This window comes from Cibotium barometz, chromosome 17, assembly GCF_041138505.1.
Source record: "Cibotium barometz isolate CiBa-2024 chromosome 17, ASM4113850v1, whole genome shotgun sequence".
NCBI lineage: Eukaryota > Viridiplantae > Streptophyta > Polypodiopsida > Cyatheales > Cibotiaceae > Cibotium > Cibotium barometz.
The window spans coordinates 46,473,337-46,490,559 of record NC_141062.1 but is presented as its reverse complement, the minus strand read 5'-3'; the positions used below and the strand labels follow the sequence as shown (position 1 = coordinate 46,490,559).

Sequence of the window (17,223 nt, the reverse complement as noted above, 5' to 3'; positions counted from 1 at the left end):
ACATCTGTAGGCATGTAGTTTGCATGTAGAGATGGGGCCAGCCCATAGGGCTACCCCAGTGTAGGTATTTGCATGTGCATACTTAGATGGGCATGGGGGAGGTGTAGAACCACCCCCAAGGGGCCAGGAGGGCCCAAGACTTTGCCCACCAGCCAAGGCAAGGGCTGGAGGGGCAGTCGGCCAGCTCCAGAGCCTCTGGACAGGCAGCCGACAGAGGTTTAAACCCTAAGACAGCAGGCGGCCAGGTGTGGGGGGCAGTCCCACACCTCTGCGTTGAATGCCCAGCAGCCAGGGTGCTGTCCCAGGGTCATGCGCAGGCTGGACAGGGGCTAAACCAGTGAGAAAACACTTTATTAAAGTGTGAACTCATTTATTTATTATATCTCAGTCGTGGGACTTCATAAAACCAGCCGACTGGATGCTATGAAGGGTATAAAAGCCCAGCCCATAATCCCATTATCTCATCTCACAATTCACCAAGAGCTCCAAGCATTCAAGGGCCAGGACAGCCAAGGGTTTGCTAAAGCAAAGGGGTGAAGGACTGAAGGTCAAGGGCAGGTTTTCCAGCCAAGAAAAGGTCAAGTACTTTGTATTTGTTTCAGTTTTACATCATTCTAATAAAGCAAATACACCATCCGTGGTGGGGGCCCTACAGAGGGTAATTGGGACCCAATACTGTGTCCTTCTCCATCTTCCCCTTCTCTCTCTATTTTTCTGCACATCGTCTTTCAGTTGTGCGTTAATTCCGTCGCGAAAAGAGTGCTGTTTTCTGAGTTTTGAAGTACCGATCCTTCTCCGAAGCTTCCGCATATTACAGTGGTATCAGAGCCTACTTCAAGGACGAAGATTCAGCAAAGAAAACCAGAAAATTTTTTCGCTCGTGTGGTTGGTTTTTAGACGCCGGTGGACTACCCTTTTCGGAGTGACTCCTGTCCCTCGAAGGACGGTTGGTTTTTAGCCTCCGGAAGCCTCCGGAAGTCTCCCACACAGATAGTGGATGGTCAGATTGCGTTCCGGAAAGGAACTGCATATTCCCGCTATGGCGAGCTTTGGCGACGAGAGAGAACCAGAACCATGGGACCAGAGTGCACCAGGCAGCCCAGCTAGGGCACCCGGCTTGAGTGTACAAGACATGTTCCAGCAGATGATGCGAGCAATCGCAGACCAGACAACCAAGTTGGACGAGCAGAAGGCGCGGATTTTGGCTCTGGAGGAGCGTTCTCGCTCTCCAGCGTCGCGTTTTCCATCTCCTCCTCCCTCTCCTTCCGTACCTCAGATACCAGATCCTCGTCACAGGGACCCTCTCGAGGGGTCACAGCCGCAGTCAAGCTCCTTGCTTGAGATGCAGATACGGGCATTGGAGATTCGACAACGAGAAGACGAAGCCATGCGACGAGTGGAACACGAGCGTTACCTCCGAGCTTTGGACGCCAGATTGACACCGGCGGCGCCCTCGAATCATTTTCCCGAGAAAATGAACTTCAGTAAGTATAATGGTAAACTCGATCCCACTACTCTGTATTCATGGTTACATCAATTTGAAGCTTACTTTGCCGCAGTTAGGAAATCAGATACTTAGCCAGTTGGTATTTGGAAGGTGAGGCCATTCCTTGGTGGACTCAGTGGGCTCATGCCCACACCAGATCAGGTATGGCAGCTTATGGGTGGGACGAGTTCGTCCGTGACCTTAAGCAGCGGTTTTTACCGCCCCACTACCTTGAGCGACTCGAAGACGAGTTCAGGGGTGCGCGTCAGAATGCGCAACCAGTCCTTCAGTTTGCCAATAGAATTTCGACCCTGTGTCTACAATTAGGCTTATCTGATGCGGACAAGAAAGGGCAGTTTTTGTATGGCTTGGACACGCACATCCAATGGGAGGTGCGTATGTTTAGACCAGCCACCTTTGAGGACGCACTCTCGCTTGCGCAGAGTGCAGAAATGAAACACAATGGTGGCAAGCCCAAGACTTCCCAGCCGGCTTCTCCCAAGGCTAACACCTCGGGGGGTAAAAGCCAGAACCAGACGGGGTCTTCCCCAGGACAGAGCCCGGGAGCCTCTGGCTCCAAGAACTCGAACAATGCGTCTAAGCTTACTCCAGACCAGAAAGCGGAGGCAGGCAAGACAGGTGGCAAGTTGAGTGCTGAGGAGCTTGCTCAGTACAGGAAGGAGGGTAGATGTTACTTTTGTCACACAAAAGGACATACTTCTCGGGATTGTCCGAAGAAGCCTCCAAAGCCCGCCGCCGCCTCCACAGCTTCCGTGGTGAGCACAGCTCCCACACAGACCCCAGTGGCTACCCCTAGTTCTTCAACCCCCGGTGCTTCAGTTGGAGCAATTATTAGCCGGGAGCTCGAAGATAAGCAGAAGGGCGCCCATGACCAGGAGTATGAGCGCAACGAATTGCTCAAGTCCTTTGGCTACATAGGTGGCCAGAGAGTCGTTGTCTTGTTTGACAGCGGCAGCACGGAGGATGTGATCACGGAAGAGGCCGCTAGGCGTGCCCGTTTCGAGCTCACTCCGGTGGACAAACAAGTTGAGGGTTTTAGCACAGGTATGACTACGAGCGTCAAGTATGAAGCTCTAGGTGCTAAATTAGTCATTCAGGGCATAGAGTTTGTGCGTGATTTTATGGTTGCCCCTCTAGTAGGAGCAGACATAATTTTGGGGATCCAGTGGTTTCACAAGTTTCTCCCTGATGTCAAGTGGGACAAGCACACGTTCCAGATTGATCGGAATGTGTCAAACACCCCTGTGACCATTAAGTGTGAGCCAGGTATTCCAAACTTTCCGCTCATAAGCCACTTGCAGGCTAAGCGAGCAGTCAGGAAAGGCGCACAGTGTGCGATGATTTACGTCCAGACAGCCCAGACGGTGGCCAGTGCTTCCGAGAAGTACTCGGTTCTCCATGAAAAGTTCCAGAAGATTTTTCTTCGGGACAGTCTCCCTCCCCAGCTTCCCCCGTCCAGACCGGAGGATCACAAGATTGACCTCCTCCCAGGCTCGGAACCCCCGAGCAAGTTTCCGTATCGCCTTTCTAAGGCAATGGAATCGGAGTTGGACCGCCAACTCCAAGAATTGTTGCAAGCTGGCTTCATTCGCCCCAGCGTGTCGCCATTTGCAGCACCGATCTTATTTGTCAAGAAGAAAGATGGGTCTTCTCGGTTGTGTGTCGATTATCGTGCACTCAACAAGCTGACGATCAAGAGCAGATTCCCGATGCCTCGAATTGACTATATTCTCGAGAGGCTGAATGGAGCTAAGGTGTTCTCTAAATTGGATTTAAAGAGTGGGTACCACCAGGTTCGGATTGTTGAGGGGGACATCCCCAAGACGGCTTTCCGTACAGAACGGGCCCACTATGAATTTGTGGTCATGCCATTTGGTTTGACGAACGCCCCAGCTACATTTAACCGCATGATGATGCGTATTTTCCGGGAGTTGATTGGAGTGTGTGTGTTCATATTTTTGGACGACATACTCATATTTTCAGCTACAGTTGAGCAGCATGACATTGATGTGGAGAAAGTCCTTAGGTTGCTGGAAAGCAACGAGCTCTATGTCAATGAAAAGAAGTCAGAATTTTATCTGTTCCAGGTACATTACTTGGGATATATAATCAGTGCCGAAGGCATTCGACTTGATCCGGCTAAAGTGGCCGAGATTGTTAACTGGGAAGTACCTCAGACTGCTTATGACATTAGATCATTTGTGGGTATATGCCAGGCATATTCCACCCACATTGACAAGTTTTCCGATCTCTCGGCAGACCTCACCGATCTGCTAAAGGGAGTGAAAACAAGGAGGCAAAAGATTCGAATGACTCCACGAGCGTTGGAGGCATTCCAGAACCTCAAGGTGGCTTTGTCAGAAGCGCCTTGTCTAGCCCTTGCCTCGTGGGACGAACCATTTCAGGTGATCACCGATGCGAGTAACATCGCAATTGGAGGTGTGTTGCAACAGAATGGTCATCCAGTAGCTTACATGTCTCGTAAGTTACTGCCCGCCGAAAAGAATTACTCAGTCTACGATCGTGAACTCCTAGCAGTCATTCAGGCCTTGAAACATTGGAAACATTTCTTGTATGGCCGTGACTTCGAGGTTCGCACTGACCATCAGGCATTGCGCTGGATTCAGACAATGCCAAGTGCACAGTGGAGTGATCGACAGCACCGCTGGAGTCAGATATTCCAGCAGTTTGGTGGCATGATTGAGTACCTTCCAGGAAAGGCCAATCCAGTGGCCGATGCTTTGAGCAGGAAGGGACAAGTATCTGCGATTCAGACCACTAGACTGGACCTTGTTGGTACAGGACTAGAAGACATGAAGCACACGTACGCGGATTCCGAGGAATTCGGTACACAGTGGGAACAGGCATTGGATGCCACAGGACCATGCCATTTTCTGATACGCGATGGTTGGCTTTACTACAAAGGCCGACTGTGTGTCATGAAATCATTCCGGGCAGCTCTTCTCCATGATGCCCATGACGCCATTACAGGTGGTCATAGGGGCATGAATTCGACTCTGGAGAAGTTAGAACGGCAATACTACTTGCCAAAGATGAGGCGTGATGTGTTTACTTATGTACAACGCTGTGACATTTGTCAAAAGGTGAAAGCTCCTCGTGGAAAGAAGATAGGGTTGTTACAGCCTTTGCCAATTCCTGAGGGTCCTTTCCAAGACATTTCGATGGACTTTGTCACAAATCTGCCTCCCAGTCCGAGTAAGCGTCATACACAGTGTTTGACTATTGTTGACAGGTTCAGCAAATTTGTGATGCTTATTCCTTGCAGGGCCAATGTGACCGCCGAGGATGTTGCCCAGCTATTTATTCGGCATTGGTACCCGATTGGTGGGATTCCTAGGACCATAGTGTCAGACCGAGATGCCAAGTTTACCAGTCATTTTTGGAGGGCATTGTTTGATAATTTTGGTACTAAGTTGAATTTTTCCAGTGCATTCCACCCACAGACAGATGGCCAGACAGAGATATACAACCAGTTGGCCTTTGATGTGCTGAAGTGTTATGTCCACGATCAGCAAGGTAAGTGGGAATCGTTTTTGCCTTTAGTTCAAGCTGTTCTGAATGACTCTTTTTCTTCAGCTATTGGCAGGACTCCATATGAGGCAGCGTTTGGAAGGCCTTTCCAGTCGTTGTTAACCAGGACGTCGTCTTCAGTACCGGAGGCGAACAGAGTGACGGAGTCTTACCAGGAGATCCTAGAGTCCGTCAAAGACAGATTGGCTAAAGCGCAAGAGGCCTACACTCGACAGGCCAATAAAGACCGAAGGGACATGAAGTTTTCGGAAGGAGATTGGGTATATCTTCGGATTATGAAGCAAAGATTAAAGCAGGTGGGCAAGCGATGCCCAAAGTTGTCTTTCAGGAGCTTCGGACCATTCCCCATCCGGAAAAAGATTAATGAGGTGTCTATGCAGTTAAAGCTACCTCCGAGTTGGACTATGCACGATGTATTTCATGTCAGTTGGTTAAAGCCATATGCAGGTCCACCCCCTTCAGAGGTCAAAGACGAAGCGGAACCAGACATTATTGATGAAGCAGAGGTAATGGTTCCAGAACAGATCCTTCTGCACCGTTTCAAGCATGGCTCAGGCCGAAGACTACGACAGTTCCTCACGAAGTTTCAGGACCGAGGAACTCATGAAGCGGTATGGCTCGACAAAGAATTTTTCGAAGACTATCCGGCTTTATTGACGGATTATTTGGAGGCTATGCAGCTTCCGTCAAGTTAAGCAGAAGGGGATGTCACGTGCATCCCGCACTTGGATGCCACGTGGACATTCTGTACAGTAGGTGCAGGACCTGGGATGGTGAACTGGTCCCATGTGAGCCCAGTCCGGGACGAGTCAGCCAGGGATCCATCTCAGTCGTCCGAGGTCAGGTGTGCATCGTCCTGCACATGAGTCCAAGGTCAGGTGTGCATTGTCCTGCACATGAAGCAGTGCCAGTCCGCGCTGTGAGTCTCCCTCTGGAATGATGTCAGATGTGCTGAGTATCTGGTTTGCAACTGGATGCCAGACATCTGTAGGCATGTAGTTTGCATGTAGAGATGGGGCCAGCCCATAGGGCTACCCCAGTGTAGGTATTTGCATGTGCATACTTAGATGGGCATGGGGGAGGTGTAGAACCACCCCCAAGGGGCCAGGAGGGCCCAAGACTTTGCCCACCAGCCAAGGCAAGGGCTGGAGGGGCAGTCGGCCAGCTCCAGAGCCTCTGGACAGGCAGCCGACAGAGGTTTAAACCCTAAGACAGCAGGCGGCCAGGTGTGGGGGGCAGTCCCACACCTCTGCGTTGAATGCCCAGCAGCCAGGGTGCTGTCCCAAGGTCATGCGCAGGCTGGACAGGGGCTAAACCAGTGAGAAAACACTTTATTAAAGTGTGAACTCATTTATTTATTATATCTCAGTCGTGGGACTTCATAAAACCAGCCGACTGGATGCTATGAAGGGTATAAAAGCCCAGCCCATAATCCCATTATCTCATCTCACAATTCACCAAGAGCTCCAAGCATTCAAGGGCCAGGACAGCCAAGGGTTTGCTAAAGCAAAGGGGTGAAGGACTGAAGGTCAAGGGCAGGTTTTCCAGCCAAGAAAAGGTCAAGTACTTTGTATTTGTTTCAGTTTTACATCATTCTAATAAAGCAAATACACCATCCGTGGTGGGGGCCCTACAGAGGGTAATTGGGACCCAATACTGTGTCCTTCTCCATCTTCCCCTTCTCTCTCTATTTTTCTGCACATCGTCTTTCAGTTGTGCGTTAATTCCGTCGCGAAAAGAGTGCTGTTTTCTGAGTTTTGAAGTACCGATCCTTCTCCGAAGCTTCCGCATATTACATTAGAGTCACATCTACCACTTGTCTACATCCCACAAGCGAGGTCAAAATACCAATTCACGCGCTCGGTTCACAAGAGGGCGTCCCTTGCCCATAAACTAGACAAAGATCTTGCACCCGCCTGTGTCCATGTGTGAACAGCCCTTATATGTGTGTGCAAACACTCACTTATGTATGTGTGTGTGTGTGTGTGAACCACCTCTTGTAGCCACTTATGTGTATGCACTTATGTGTGTGTGTGTGTGTGAACCACCTCTTGTAGCCACTTATGTGTATGTTATAAGCACTGATGTCATGGGCACTTGCCATATGTCATTGCCCCAATGTGTGTGGTGTCAAAAAATAAGACTCCAAAAGCCTATAAAAAAGCATTGTACTCTCTGAATCGTAATTATCAATCAAAGTACTATTGATTCGTGCAATAACTAAGCTCCTCTCTGTTCAGTTTGTCACATCTCTCACTCACTCTTTACTACTCTCATCACCATGTATCCTTTTAGGCCTCCATAGCAACCTCCCTGCTAACCTTAATAGAGCTCGCAATAGGTATCAGATCCCCAACCTTCGATCGAGCCACCATTCTCAAGCGGCGCTAGTGCAGAGGGATTCGCCTCCACTCTCGACGCCGCTGCCATGTTCGGGCAGTGCAACTGCCAAGAGAACCACCGCCCATTGGCCTTTCCGCCATCTCCGCCTAGTCGTCACTCAGCTCCGCCGCTCCTAGCTTGCCGCCGACTGTCTCCAACTCGGCGCCTTTTGCTCCTCTACCGGCTATGCCACCACCTGTAGCTCCACCTTCAAGTGGTTGCCCATCTTCTGGCCACCAATAGTTACGCAACACCCCATCTCCTGCTGCTCTGCACCTGCTAAGCCCTTTAGCTCTCCACCTTTGCCTTGTAAAAGCTTGTACCACCATGGTGCTACCAACATCTGCAGTACCTTCACTTGTGGAGAGATTCTCAAGAAGTGGATTTCCCACATGGCAAACCAAGATGCAATTGCTCCGTATGCGAGGAGTATGGAAGGTCATTTCCTCTATGAAGAGCTCCCACAACATCGAGCATGGAATTGAAATTATGGAAGCAACACACCCAGAGAGCCTTCGTGATTTTAGGCCTCATTGGTACATCATGTTGATTTCAAGTCCACAGCAAAGGAGATATGGGAAAAGCTGGAAGGTATTTCTGGCAATTAAATTACAAACTCAAAAGTACTTTTTTTATGATCTCAAGATGAATGATAATGAAGAATTAAGTGACCACCTTGCCAAGTTTTACTCACTAGTCCGACAGCTCACTAGTCTATAGTGTGGTGTGTATGATGAAGACAAAATGGCAATCCTCACAAAGAGTATGCAGGATGCTACTGTTGGACAATGCACAGGCGGAAGCATAAATAGAACAACAATGAGAGAGAGCAAAGAAGATGGAGAGAGTTGGACAAGATCACCTTTTATAATAGCAACAAGCTTTACAATGGCAATAGCCAACAGAGGTGTTGAACAATGTGCACGGGAATGGATTGATCAAGTGAACAATGCGAAGACTCCTTATATAGTGACTTGGGAACTAGTCGGTAGCCCCTATAACTGGCCAGCTGCTCCACGACCAGCTACACATGGAGAAAATATATAAAATACCCAGAATAAAGGTACAACCCCATAACACTAAGATGCACTAATTCTAACACCCCCACTGCAGCTCATAGACTGCAAGAGTCTGAAGAAGATAAGTTGATGAAGATGCAACCATGGACCCTCGAGCACCGCTAATACTGAAATCACCTCGGATAGAGCACCCGCCAACCTGTTTCCTTGAAACAAAATGCCACCACGAACAACAAGGAACTTTGCTTGGCTACAAATTCCCACATAAGTGTGCAGTGAACTCCAAGAAGAAATGATGAGCTGTTGGACACACCGCGCCCATAATCCCCAACAATGGACGGAAAACACATCACATCCCAAAAGCCTCGAACAATGAACTCGGAACAGATCCAGTTCATAATCTTTGCTACACAAAAGATAACCATGTCCTGCCAAATGTCTAATGCTTAGAACTCCGAACCACGGTCTCCATGCACCAGTAAGTGTAGCTGCAATTAGCCCCCTCTCCCACCCACCACAAGCCTTCTCTAGCTGGAAGTACATGGGGGGAACTGCATGTACACTAGAGAAGTACACCATCTGGGTCCTAAGCCGGAAGCACCTTGGGAGCCCTAGAGGTGGTACTAGAAGAATTTGTATCACTGTCGTGTGTCGTGTCTTTGCCCTTTTTCTTAGATGAAGACTTGCCCTTGGTCTTGGCCTTCTTTCTTGGACAAACAATCCTTGGATAGATGTCCTCTCTTCCCACAAGAGAAGCAGCAACTCCGACCTTTCTTTTGAACTAAAGTAAGTGCCTGATCAGAACTGTTAAGAGACACCTTTATCTTACCCTGAGAAACAAGGACGGACTCTTCCTCCAAGAGTAGAGAACTAAGATCATCAAAATCCAACTGAGTGGATGTGACTTGGCATCTCAAACATCGAGAAATCACATCATAGTCCGAGGGAAGCTTGGTCCAGCCAGCTGAGCAGAGGACAAAGCAGCACCCATTGCCAATAACTCGTCATGGATAACCTTGGCCTTCATGAGGAACGACTACATGGAACTGCCTGCAAGAAATAACAAACCGTAGAGTTGTCCTTGCAAGGTAACTACCCTCATCGACGAATCTCAAGCAAAGAGATCCTCCAATTTAGACCATACCTGATGAGCACTGGTGAGAGTTTGCACAGCCGATGAGACCTCCTGTCTGAGGGTCCGCACAAGCACTGAATGCACCTTCGAATCCCGATTCTCCCAGTCTTGTAATTCCGCAAGGATATCATCCTCTTGATCCTGAGTCCACCACCTAGATTTCTGAGGACGCTCGAACTTCTTCTCACTGCCCTGAACAATATCCCACAAACCTTTTTGGATGAACCAGATCCACATTTGCAGCTTCCAATGGGCATAGTGTCACATGCACACCTTAATCCGGTGCCACGTAGAGATGATTATTCCTTACAGCCGCCTTAAGGGCAAAGTTAGAGGTCGTATATGGGCAGTTTGGAGCCAATTTGGTGGTCCTATAGGTGCCCAGAGGTGCCCAGGACATGCAGCAATGGTTGGGATATACTATGGGCACAATATGAACACATTTTACGACATTTTTGATGACTTTCTATGGCCTGAAAAGTGAAAACCGACCTGATTACGACTTGTTATCACTTTATAAAGGCAGCTCATGGCTCATTCATAATCATTCAAGGACAGAGATTGCAGAGCCAAGACCAAGGACATGCAGTCTAACAGTTTGGATCAGCCTAGTACATCTCCAAATCAGTGTTTTCCTTTAACGCACAGTGGAGAACAGTAAGCATAAGTTCATTCATAGCATTCATAGTCTAGATCTACATGGATCTATGACAATCATTGTAATTACTCATTCATTCAGTAATATATAATAGGAGTAGGTTAGGTAAAGAGTCTCTCTCTTCTCCTTCTCTCTACTTCTTTGTGTCATGACCATGTCATTAGCGTTAATCTTTATTGCTTTGCATTAATCATCATTAAGCACGCTTCCACATAGTAGTCATGTTACACATAGTTGGGTCCTTTCAACTTGTCATCCTTGTTCGTACAAGGGGGAGCCATATCCACAGTAGCAAAGAACACAAATCTCAGCTCTCCAAGACTCCTCTCGAATGCTTTCCAACGAAGCGAGGCACCAGGAACAATCAGCCCCCTCTCAAACCTGAGAGAGCAAGAGGCTGGACAACAGCAAAACAATCCAAGAACCACCAGGAACCTGTCAGAATGCGCAGCGGAGATGATGACCAAATCTGGGAACACAAGAGCAAACGCAATGCAAAAAAAAACAGCACAATAGAGGGGGAGAGATAGAGGCATGTAACTCTGCTCTATATACACAAAGAAGATCCCGAAGTGATACTAGATGTGGCAAGGGTTGTGGGGCCATTTTATATGGCCCCTATACAGCAGTCGGCCTGCAACAACGGCAGCCGACAGGCTCTGAATCTCCACGACCAGCCACATATACCAGTCGGCCAGCTGTCCTGAGTCGGCCAGCAGACAACTGAAGTCGGGTACTTGCAAGTACCGTTGGCCAAAAGATAGAGCCTCCTGCCAGCTCAGGACTGCCATCCAAGCCACATAAAAAATGGGAACAATGGAGGAAAAAATACGGAGAGTGGGGAAAAATGAGAAAACACCTACAAGGGCGGGCACACCCACAACAAAGGCCCTGGTGTCTACAGAAAGACAAGAGATGACTTCTAACACCCCCTCTCAGCTGCTGGCTGTGAAACCAACCACAGGGAGCTGGGGTGCCGCCTGAGCAAATCCAGAGATAGCGACTTCGTGAAGAGGTCCACTGTACTGTCCTCCGTCGAATAGAACTCTAGCAAGATGTCATCAGCAACGATTTGTTCACGAACAAAGCGCCTCTGGATGGCCATGGGTTCCTCCAGTGGAAGCCCAATCCTGCAATGCAACCTCTGCATCCTCACCACCTGACAAGCAGCAACACAAGCAGCCCGGTACTCTGCCTCTGTCAACGACAAGGCAAAAGATGACTACCTCTAACTGCTCCTGGGCCTGAAGTAGATCTCCTCGTGTCCGGATCTCCGCCCCAATCTGAGTCACTCCAACCGTGGAGTCAGACTCCATCAATCAATCCCCCTCCTGTGTAAAAGAGTCCATGATCCTTCACATGCTGCAGAACCACAAGATACGCAATCTTGCCTCCCAAAGAGTCATCTGCAACCATGAGCTCAACTGCCTAATCAGGAAGCTCACGTCCAATTTGGTGTCCATCAACCAAATCAATGAACCATTTTGCCTCCGAGTCAAAGAGGCATCACACTGCTCACAAGGATCAACACCTGTTACGGTGCAAAGCCAAGTCTTGGAAACCTGCTGAAGACCACGCAATGCCTTCTGAAACCTGTCAACCACCCCCTCTAACTCCGGAACCACAGAGCCTGGAGAATTCACCTCCTTCCGCAAGTAATCAACTGCCACCTGCCTGGCTTTCCAAGAGGTTCCCGTGGAAAGAACATCCTCATCTACAGGAGTTTTTGTCCCGAATACTACGAGACATCAGAGCATAAGTTACCTGTTCAGTTTCCTCTGACTGATGAACACAAGAACCACCAACATAAGTACTGGAAAGTTCCTGCCAACTGCTGCCATCAACTGGCAAGCTATCTACCATCTGGTTCAGGAAAGCCTACACCTGCAACGTATCCACACTTACGTGGCCATTACCAGACTGCCACTCATCACAAACCTAAGGACCTTGGAGAGAGAGTGCTGAAAGCTTGTAAACTCCATTCTCCACTCTGCCTTCCCATACTACATGGCCTGTTGGCTTGTCTCGAAGAGCAACAAAATGCTCATCAAACTCCACCCGTACGCCAGTCTTGCAAACCTGATGCACTGACAACAGATGAAAACCAAGTAACAGAACATACAACACTTGGGAGGAATGCTTCCCCCCTTTGCCATCGGGAACTATCTCCAACCTGCCCTCACTGTGAACTGGGATAGTAGATGTATCCCCAGTAAGAATGTGTCCAGAATACCTGCAGAGATCCTGTAAATCTGAACAGGAAGGAGTCATGTGCCTGGAAGCACCACTGTCTAGAATCCACTCCCGAGTATCCGTTGCGGAGAATCCTCCAACCTCCTCCCTGCCTGAAGAAAATGAAACATCGGTGTCCCATCACCTCCAAGTGCACAAAAGCCAGAGTCTTCATGATTGCTTCTGAGGAATCTTCACCCTTCTCGGTCTTCCGCTTGGGACACTGCCTCCAATAGTGGCCTTTCTCACCACAATCATTACAGGTCCTCTCTGCCTTTAGTTTCTCGCGGTCAGCGACGGACTTCTTCTCAAAAGACTTCTCCGATGAAGCCGGCCCTTTGCCCATGTTACGGCCTTTCGACCGTTGGCCAATTAAGACCTCCGAACCTCCACCCTGAGGAGGGTTCGTAAATCGTTCCTCTTGGTCCAAGACCATGGGCAAAAGCTCCTCCCACGTGATGGTGCTGAGCCTGCCAGTGGTAATCAAAGACGAGTAAAATGCTGGTACTGAGAGAGCAAATGCGACAGCAGCGTTATGGCCATGTCCTCTGCCGATATCTCCTTCCCAGCCTGAAGAACTTCAAGCTGAAGAGCCTGCAGCTTGTTAATATACTCCCGCATCGTTAACGACTTTGCAAGGCACATAACCCACATCTATACTTCCAAGGAAATCTCTTCATGGGCGATACCCTGTTGTAAAGAGAAGCCAAATGCTACCATATACCCCTAGCCAGCGTCATATGCTTTACATGATTGATTACCTGCGGTGTGCAGTTGAGGAAGATAAATGAACGGACCCTGGCGTTGACACGATCCCACATCTGTGCCTGTGCCTCCCGGTCCTTTCGGATCAACGGTAACTCCCCTTCCTCTACTTCTGGCCGTGGAACCCCAACAACGATGAAGTCAGCAAGGTCATAAGACTCCAGAACAAATTCCATCATAAACTTCCATATGCCGTAGTTGTTTCCATCCAACTGAAGGTCCACCGGGAACGTGGGGAGCGTAGGGATCTTCACATGCCTCTCGGCCATCTCTAACAGATCTGCCATTGCAGGGATGTACTCTGAAAAAGGGTGGGTGGGTGGAAACAAAGAAGAACTTACACTTGCAAGTGGCTGTCCAGCAAATCAGCCCGCCGTCCTCTTGCTTCTCCTCTTCCCAAACAGTCCCGTACAGTCCACCAATCAGCAACACAACAGTCCCCCTCTTGCTCACACAAATCCCAAGAACAATCAAGAGCATAGGGCTCTGATAACATGTCAAAATGCGCAACGGAGATGATGACCAAATCTGGGAACACAAGAGCAAACGCAATGCAGAAAAAAACAGCACAATAGAGGGAGAGAGATAGAGGCGTGTAACTCTGCTCTATATACATAAAGAAGATCCCTAAGTGATACTAGATGTGGCAAGGGCTGTGGGGCCATTTTATATGGCCCCTATACAGCAATCAGCCTGCAACAAAGGCAGCCGACAGGCTCTGAATCTCCACGACCAACCACATATACCAGTCGGCCAGCTGTCCTGAGTCGACTCGCAGACAACTGAAGTCGGGTACTTGCAGGTACAGTCGGCCAGAAGATAGAGCCTCCTGCCAGCGCAGGACTGCCATCCAAGCCACAGAAAAAATGGGAACAATGGGGGAAAAAATACGGAGAGTGGGGAAAAATGAGAAAACACCTACAAGGGCGGGCACACCCACAACAAAGGCCCTAGTGTCTACAGAAAGACAGGAGATGACTTCTAACAGAACCTCCTACCGGAAGGGCAAGGACTCGTGGAGGAAGAAGAAAAATGTAGTGCCACTAGTCTGGCAACACCATATGCAAGAAACTCACCAATCAACCGATGCTGGAGTAGAAAACGCAGCCAAAACTTGCCTCAGTAGAAGAAAACGCAGCCAAGAAACTCCACAGCTTGCCTCTGTTGAAGAAAACGCAGCCAAGAAGGCTGGCTGATAGCAAGCAGATGGCTGGCTGGACCAGAAAACACAGCAGAATGCAGAAACGCAGCCACTGGTTGTCACTGAACTGCAGCTAGGAGAAGCTATGGTAGCAAAATGCACAGTATAGTTGAAGAAGATGACGGGCAGATTGCAAAATGGTGGAGCAGCCTGAACCTAAGCGAGTGATACCATGTTGTTGGAGAATGCACATGCAGAAGCATAAACAAAACAACAATGAGAGAGAGCAAAGAAGATGGAGGAGCCGTTCAACTCCCTCAACCAACTTTCCATCTTTTCTTGGCATTTTTTATCAAATTGAAAACATACAATTTTTGTTTATCCTAAGGTTTTGATTTGAGGCTTTATTTTCTCCTACTTTACTAAGGCTCCTATGCACTACCAAAGAAATGTTTATATTTTTGCACAGAGAGTTGGACAAGATCACCTTTTATAATAGCAACAAGCTTTACAATGGCAATAGCCAACAGAGGTGTTGAACAATGTGCACAGGAATGGATTGATCAAGTGAGCAATGGGAAGACTCCATATATAGTGACTTGGGAACTAGTCGGCAACCCCTAGAACTCGCTGACCGCTCCACAATCAGCTACACATGGAGAAAACACACACAATAAAGGTACAACCCCATAGCACTGAGATGCACTAATTCTAATAGTTACTCAGTTTCAGCAATCAGTTGAAGTCCTACGTTTTGCTTCAACAACATTTGAAGACATGGTGGCTTTGCTGATCGAAAAAGATCAAAGGCTTAAAGAAAGAGAGCCATCTAGCAACAACCTTGAGTACGATAAGGTTTTTTCAGGAGTTCAAAATTGGAAGGTAAATAATTAGAAGCTGAGCTACAGATACTGCAATCGGCCGGGACATAAAGAAACCAACATGGAGAAAGAGCAAGAGAAGCACCATGCAAATTTGATAGCTAAAGAAGAGGAGTTGATCGAAGAAATCAACGTAGCAACCGCCCAAGTCTCCCTCAATGAGGAAGATTATGACTAGGCCTTCTAGATGTTTTTATGATGTGTGAGTTTTGTTGGGTTCTCTGCCTAGGATGTCCCCCAAAATGAGATGTAATAATCCAATGTGTCTTTCTTGTATGTGTTAAAGGGTCTTAATGTTATAAAAGGCTCCATGTTATCTTTCATCCCTGATAGGAGCCAGGGGGGTGACAAAGTGCTGGCCTCCCTACACTTGGTCTTATAACTCTATAAGAGCTATGCATATTTTCTTCACTGCATCTCTTGGCCATCGTCCGAACGTTGACATTGACACTCGACGTTGACAATACTATGTGCTCCATGATGGAGATTGAAGACTGGCTTCTAAGCTTTTATGGATTCCATGAGTTCGCAGGAAATCCATGGACATGTGACGGACATTGTACTTGTAAATTGGATAACCTGGTGCTCTACACATGAAGCACCCCCAAAGCTTATAACTAGTCCTTGGTAATTCCAAGAGGGAGAGAGAGAGGGGGGGGGGTGAGATTACGGTCCCAATGTGGTGTAAGATTTCTTATGCGTGCCAATGGTTTTAAGTGGTTAAGCTGTGTGTCTTTATTTTTAGTGTTTAACCGCATTGATAGTCATGTGTGGACCCTCTTGATCGGTTACATTGGTATCACTGCACAGCTTTCCTTTGGCTCTGCCATGGAGATGCTCTGACGTATGGTTCTTCCAATGACTCTGCAGAGTGAACTGACTTGCGAGAAATTTTCTCCAAATCTTTCGTCGAAATTTCCCACATTCTAATAGTTTCCCGACTAGTCGAATTGGTAGATCCTTGGCTTAGCCACACTACAGTGCTCCTGTGAAAGCTCTAAGGGGCTGGATTACTATTGTTGTTTGCGCCAACATCGGGGATGAGGGTGGAGAAATCATTGATGACATCCAATGTGTGGGTGGGCAACCACTGAGCCCATTTGCACAGTACATACATTAGCATCTTATCCCCACTGCGAGTAGTGGCCTGTAACCACTTACAATGTGGGGAAGAAACCTCATTTACCTTGATTTATATGAGGGGATTTAAGCAGGAAAATCCCATTCTTGTAAGTACACCTTGTACGCTAATAATACTATACTTTTCCTTCCAAAACAAGGATAGGTCATGACATTCAAAAACACCATCTCAAGGCTCGGGGATCTCTTGCAAACCCTAAATCGACTACACAAAAACCACGATATGTGCGGGGGGAAAAAAGACAAAAAAAAATGAATAATTCATTGGAATGTGAAGAAAACAGGGCTTCTTACCAGACGGAGGAGAACAGATGGGCGGAGAGAGCGCTGCACAGAAGAGGTGGAGAGAGTAACGTCCACCCGCCAATCCAGCCCTTCCAACCTCTGCATTCCTGGAGCATATACGCGAGGAAACAAAATCTTGCCGATGGAATATTTTCTTAGAAAAAAGCTCCAAAAAAAAATTTTAAAAAGCATGATAAGAAAAAATTAAAAGCACGTCTCTCATTACAGGTACAATTTGTAAATAAACATAAAATAATATTGTATACAAAAATATTTAAAATCTTCTTTAGTACATTGTATGTATATATATGTATATTATTATTATGTATTATATGTTTTTATATGCTCACATGTATTAGAATATATTCTATTTATTTATAGTGTATATAATATATTTTAATCTAAATTGTTAATTTATATATATATATATATACATATTATTATTATTATTATGTAATTCAAAATTTTACGGTATTTACTTAAATTTGAATAACAATAATTTAGCTTGTTTTTTAACACTCTCTCT

The 17,223-nt window shown here is 47.5% G+C and overlaps 2 protein-coding genes across 3 annotated transcripts in view; one reads left to right on the top strand and one right to left on the bottom strand.

Moving 5' to 3' along the window:
• Window positions 1-16,866, bottom strand: part of LOC147630080 (uncharacterized) — a 40,472-nt gene extending 23,606 nt beyond the window's left edge. The window contains exon 1 of one of the 2 annotated variants that reach the window (XM_086810919.1): window positions 16,707-16,866. In XM_086810919.1, coding sequence (XP_086667045.1) covers window positions 16,707-16,813 — 107 coding nt within the window. In that variant the 5' untranslated portion in view covers window positions 16,814-16,866. The remainder of the gene's footprint in view (window positions 1-16,706) is intronic. The other variant, XM_086810917.1, reaches the window with a different exon arrangement.
• LOC147630081 (uncharacterized) lies at window positions 5,069-6,070 on the top strand. The gene is made up of 2 exons (XM_086811703.1): window positions 5,069-5,903; window positions 5,938-6,070. Exon 1 carries the CDS (start codon window positions 5,296-5,298, stop codon window positions 5,752-5,754), a length of 459 nt encoding a protein of 152 aa, XP_086667829.1. The 5' UTR covers window positions 5,069-5,295; the 3' UTR covers window positions 5,755-5,903; window positions 5,938-6,070.
• Window positions 16,867-17,223: the final 357 nt, after the last annotated feature.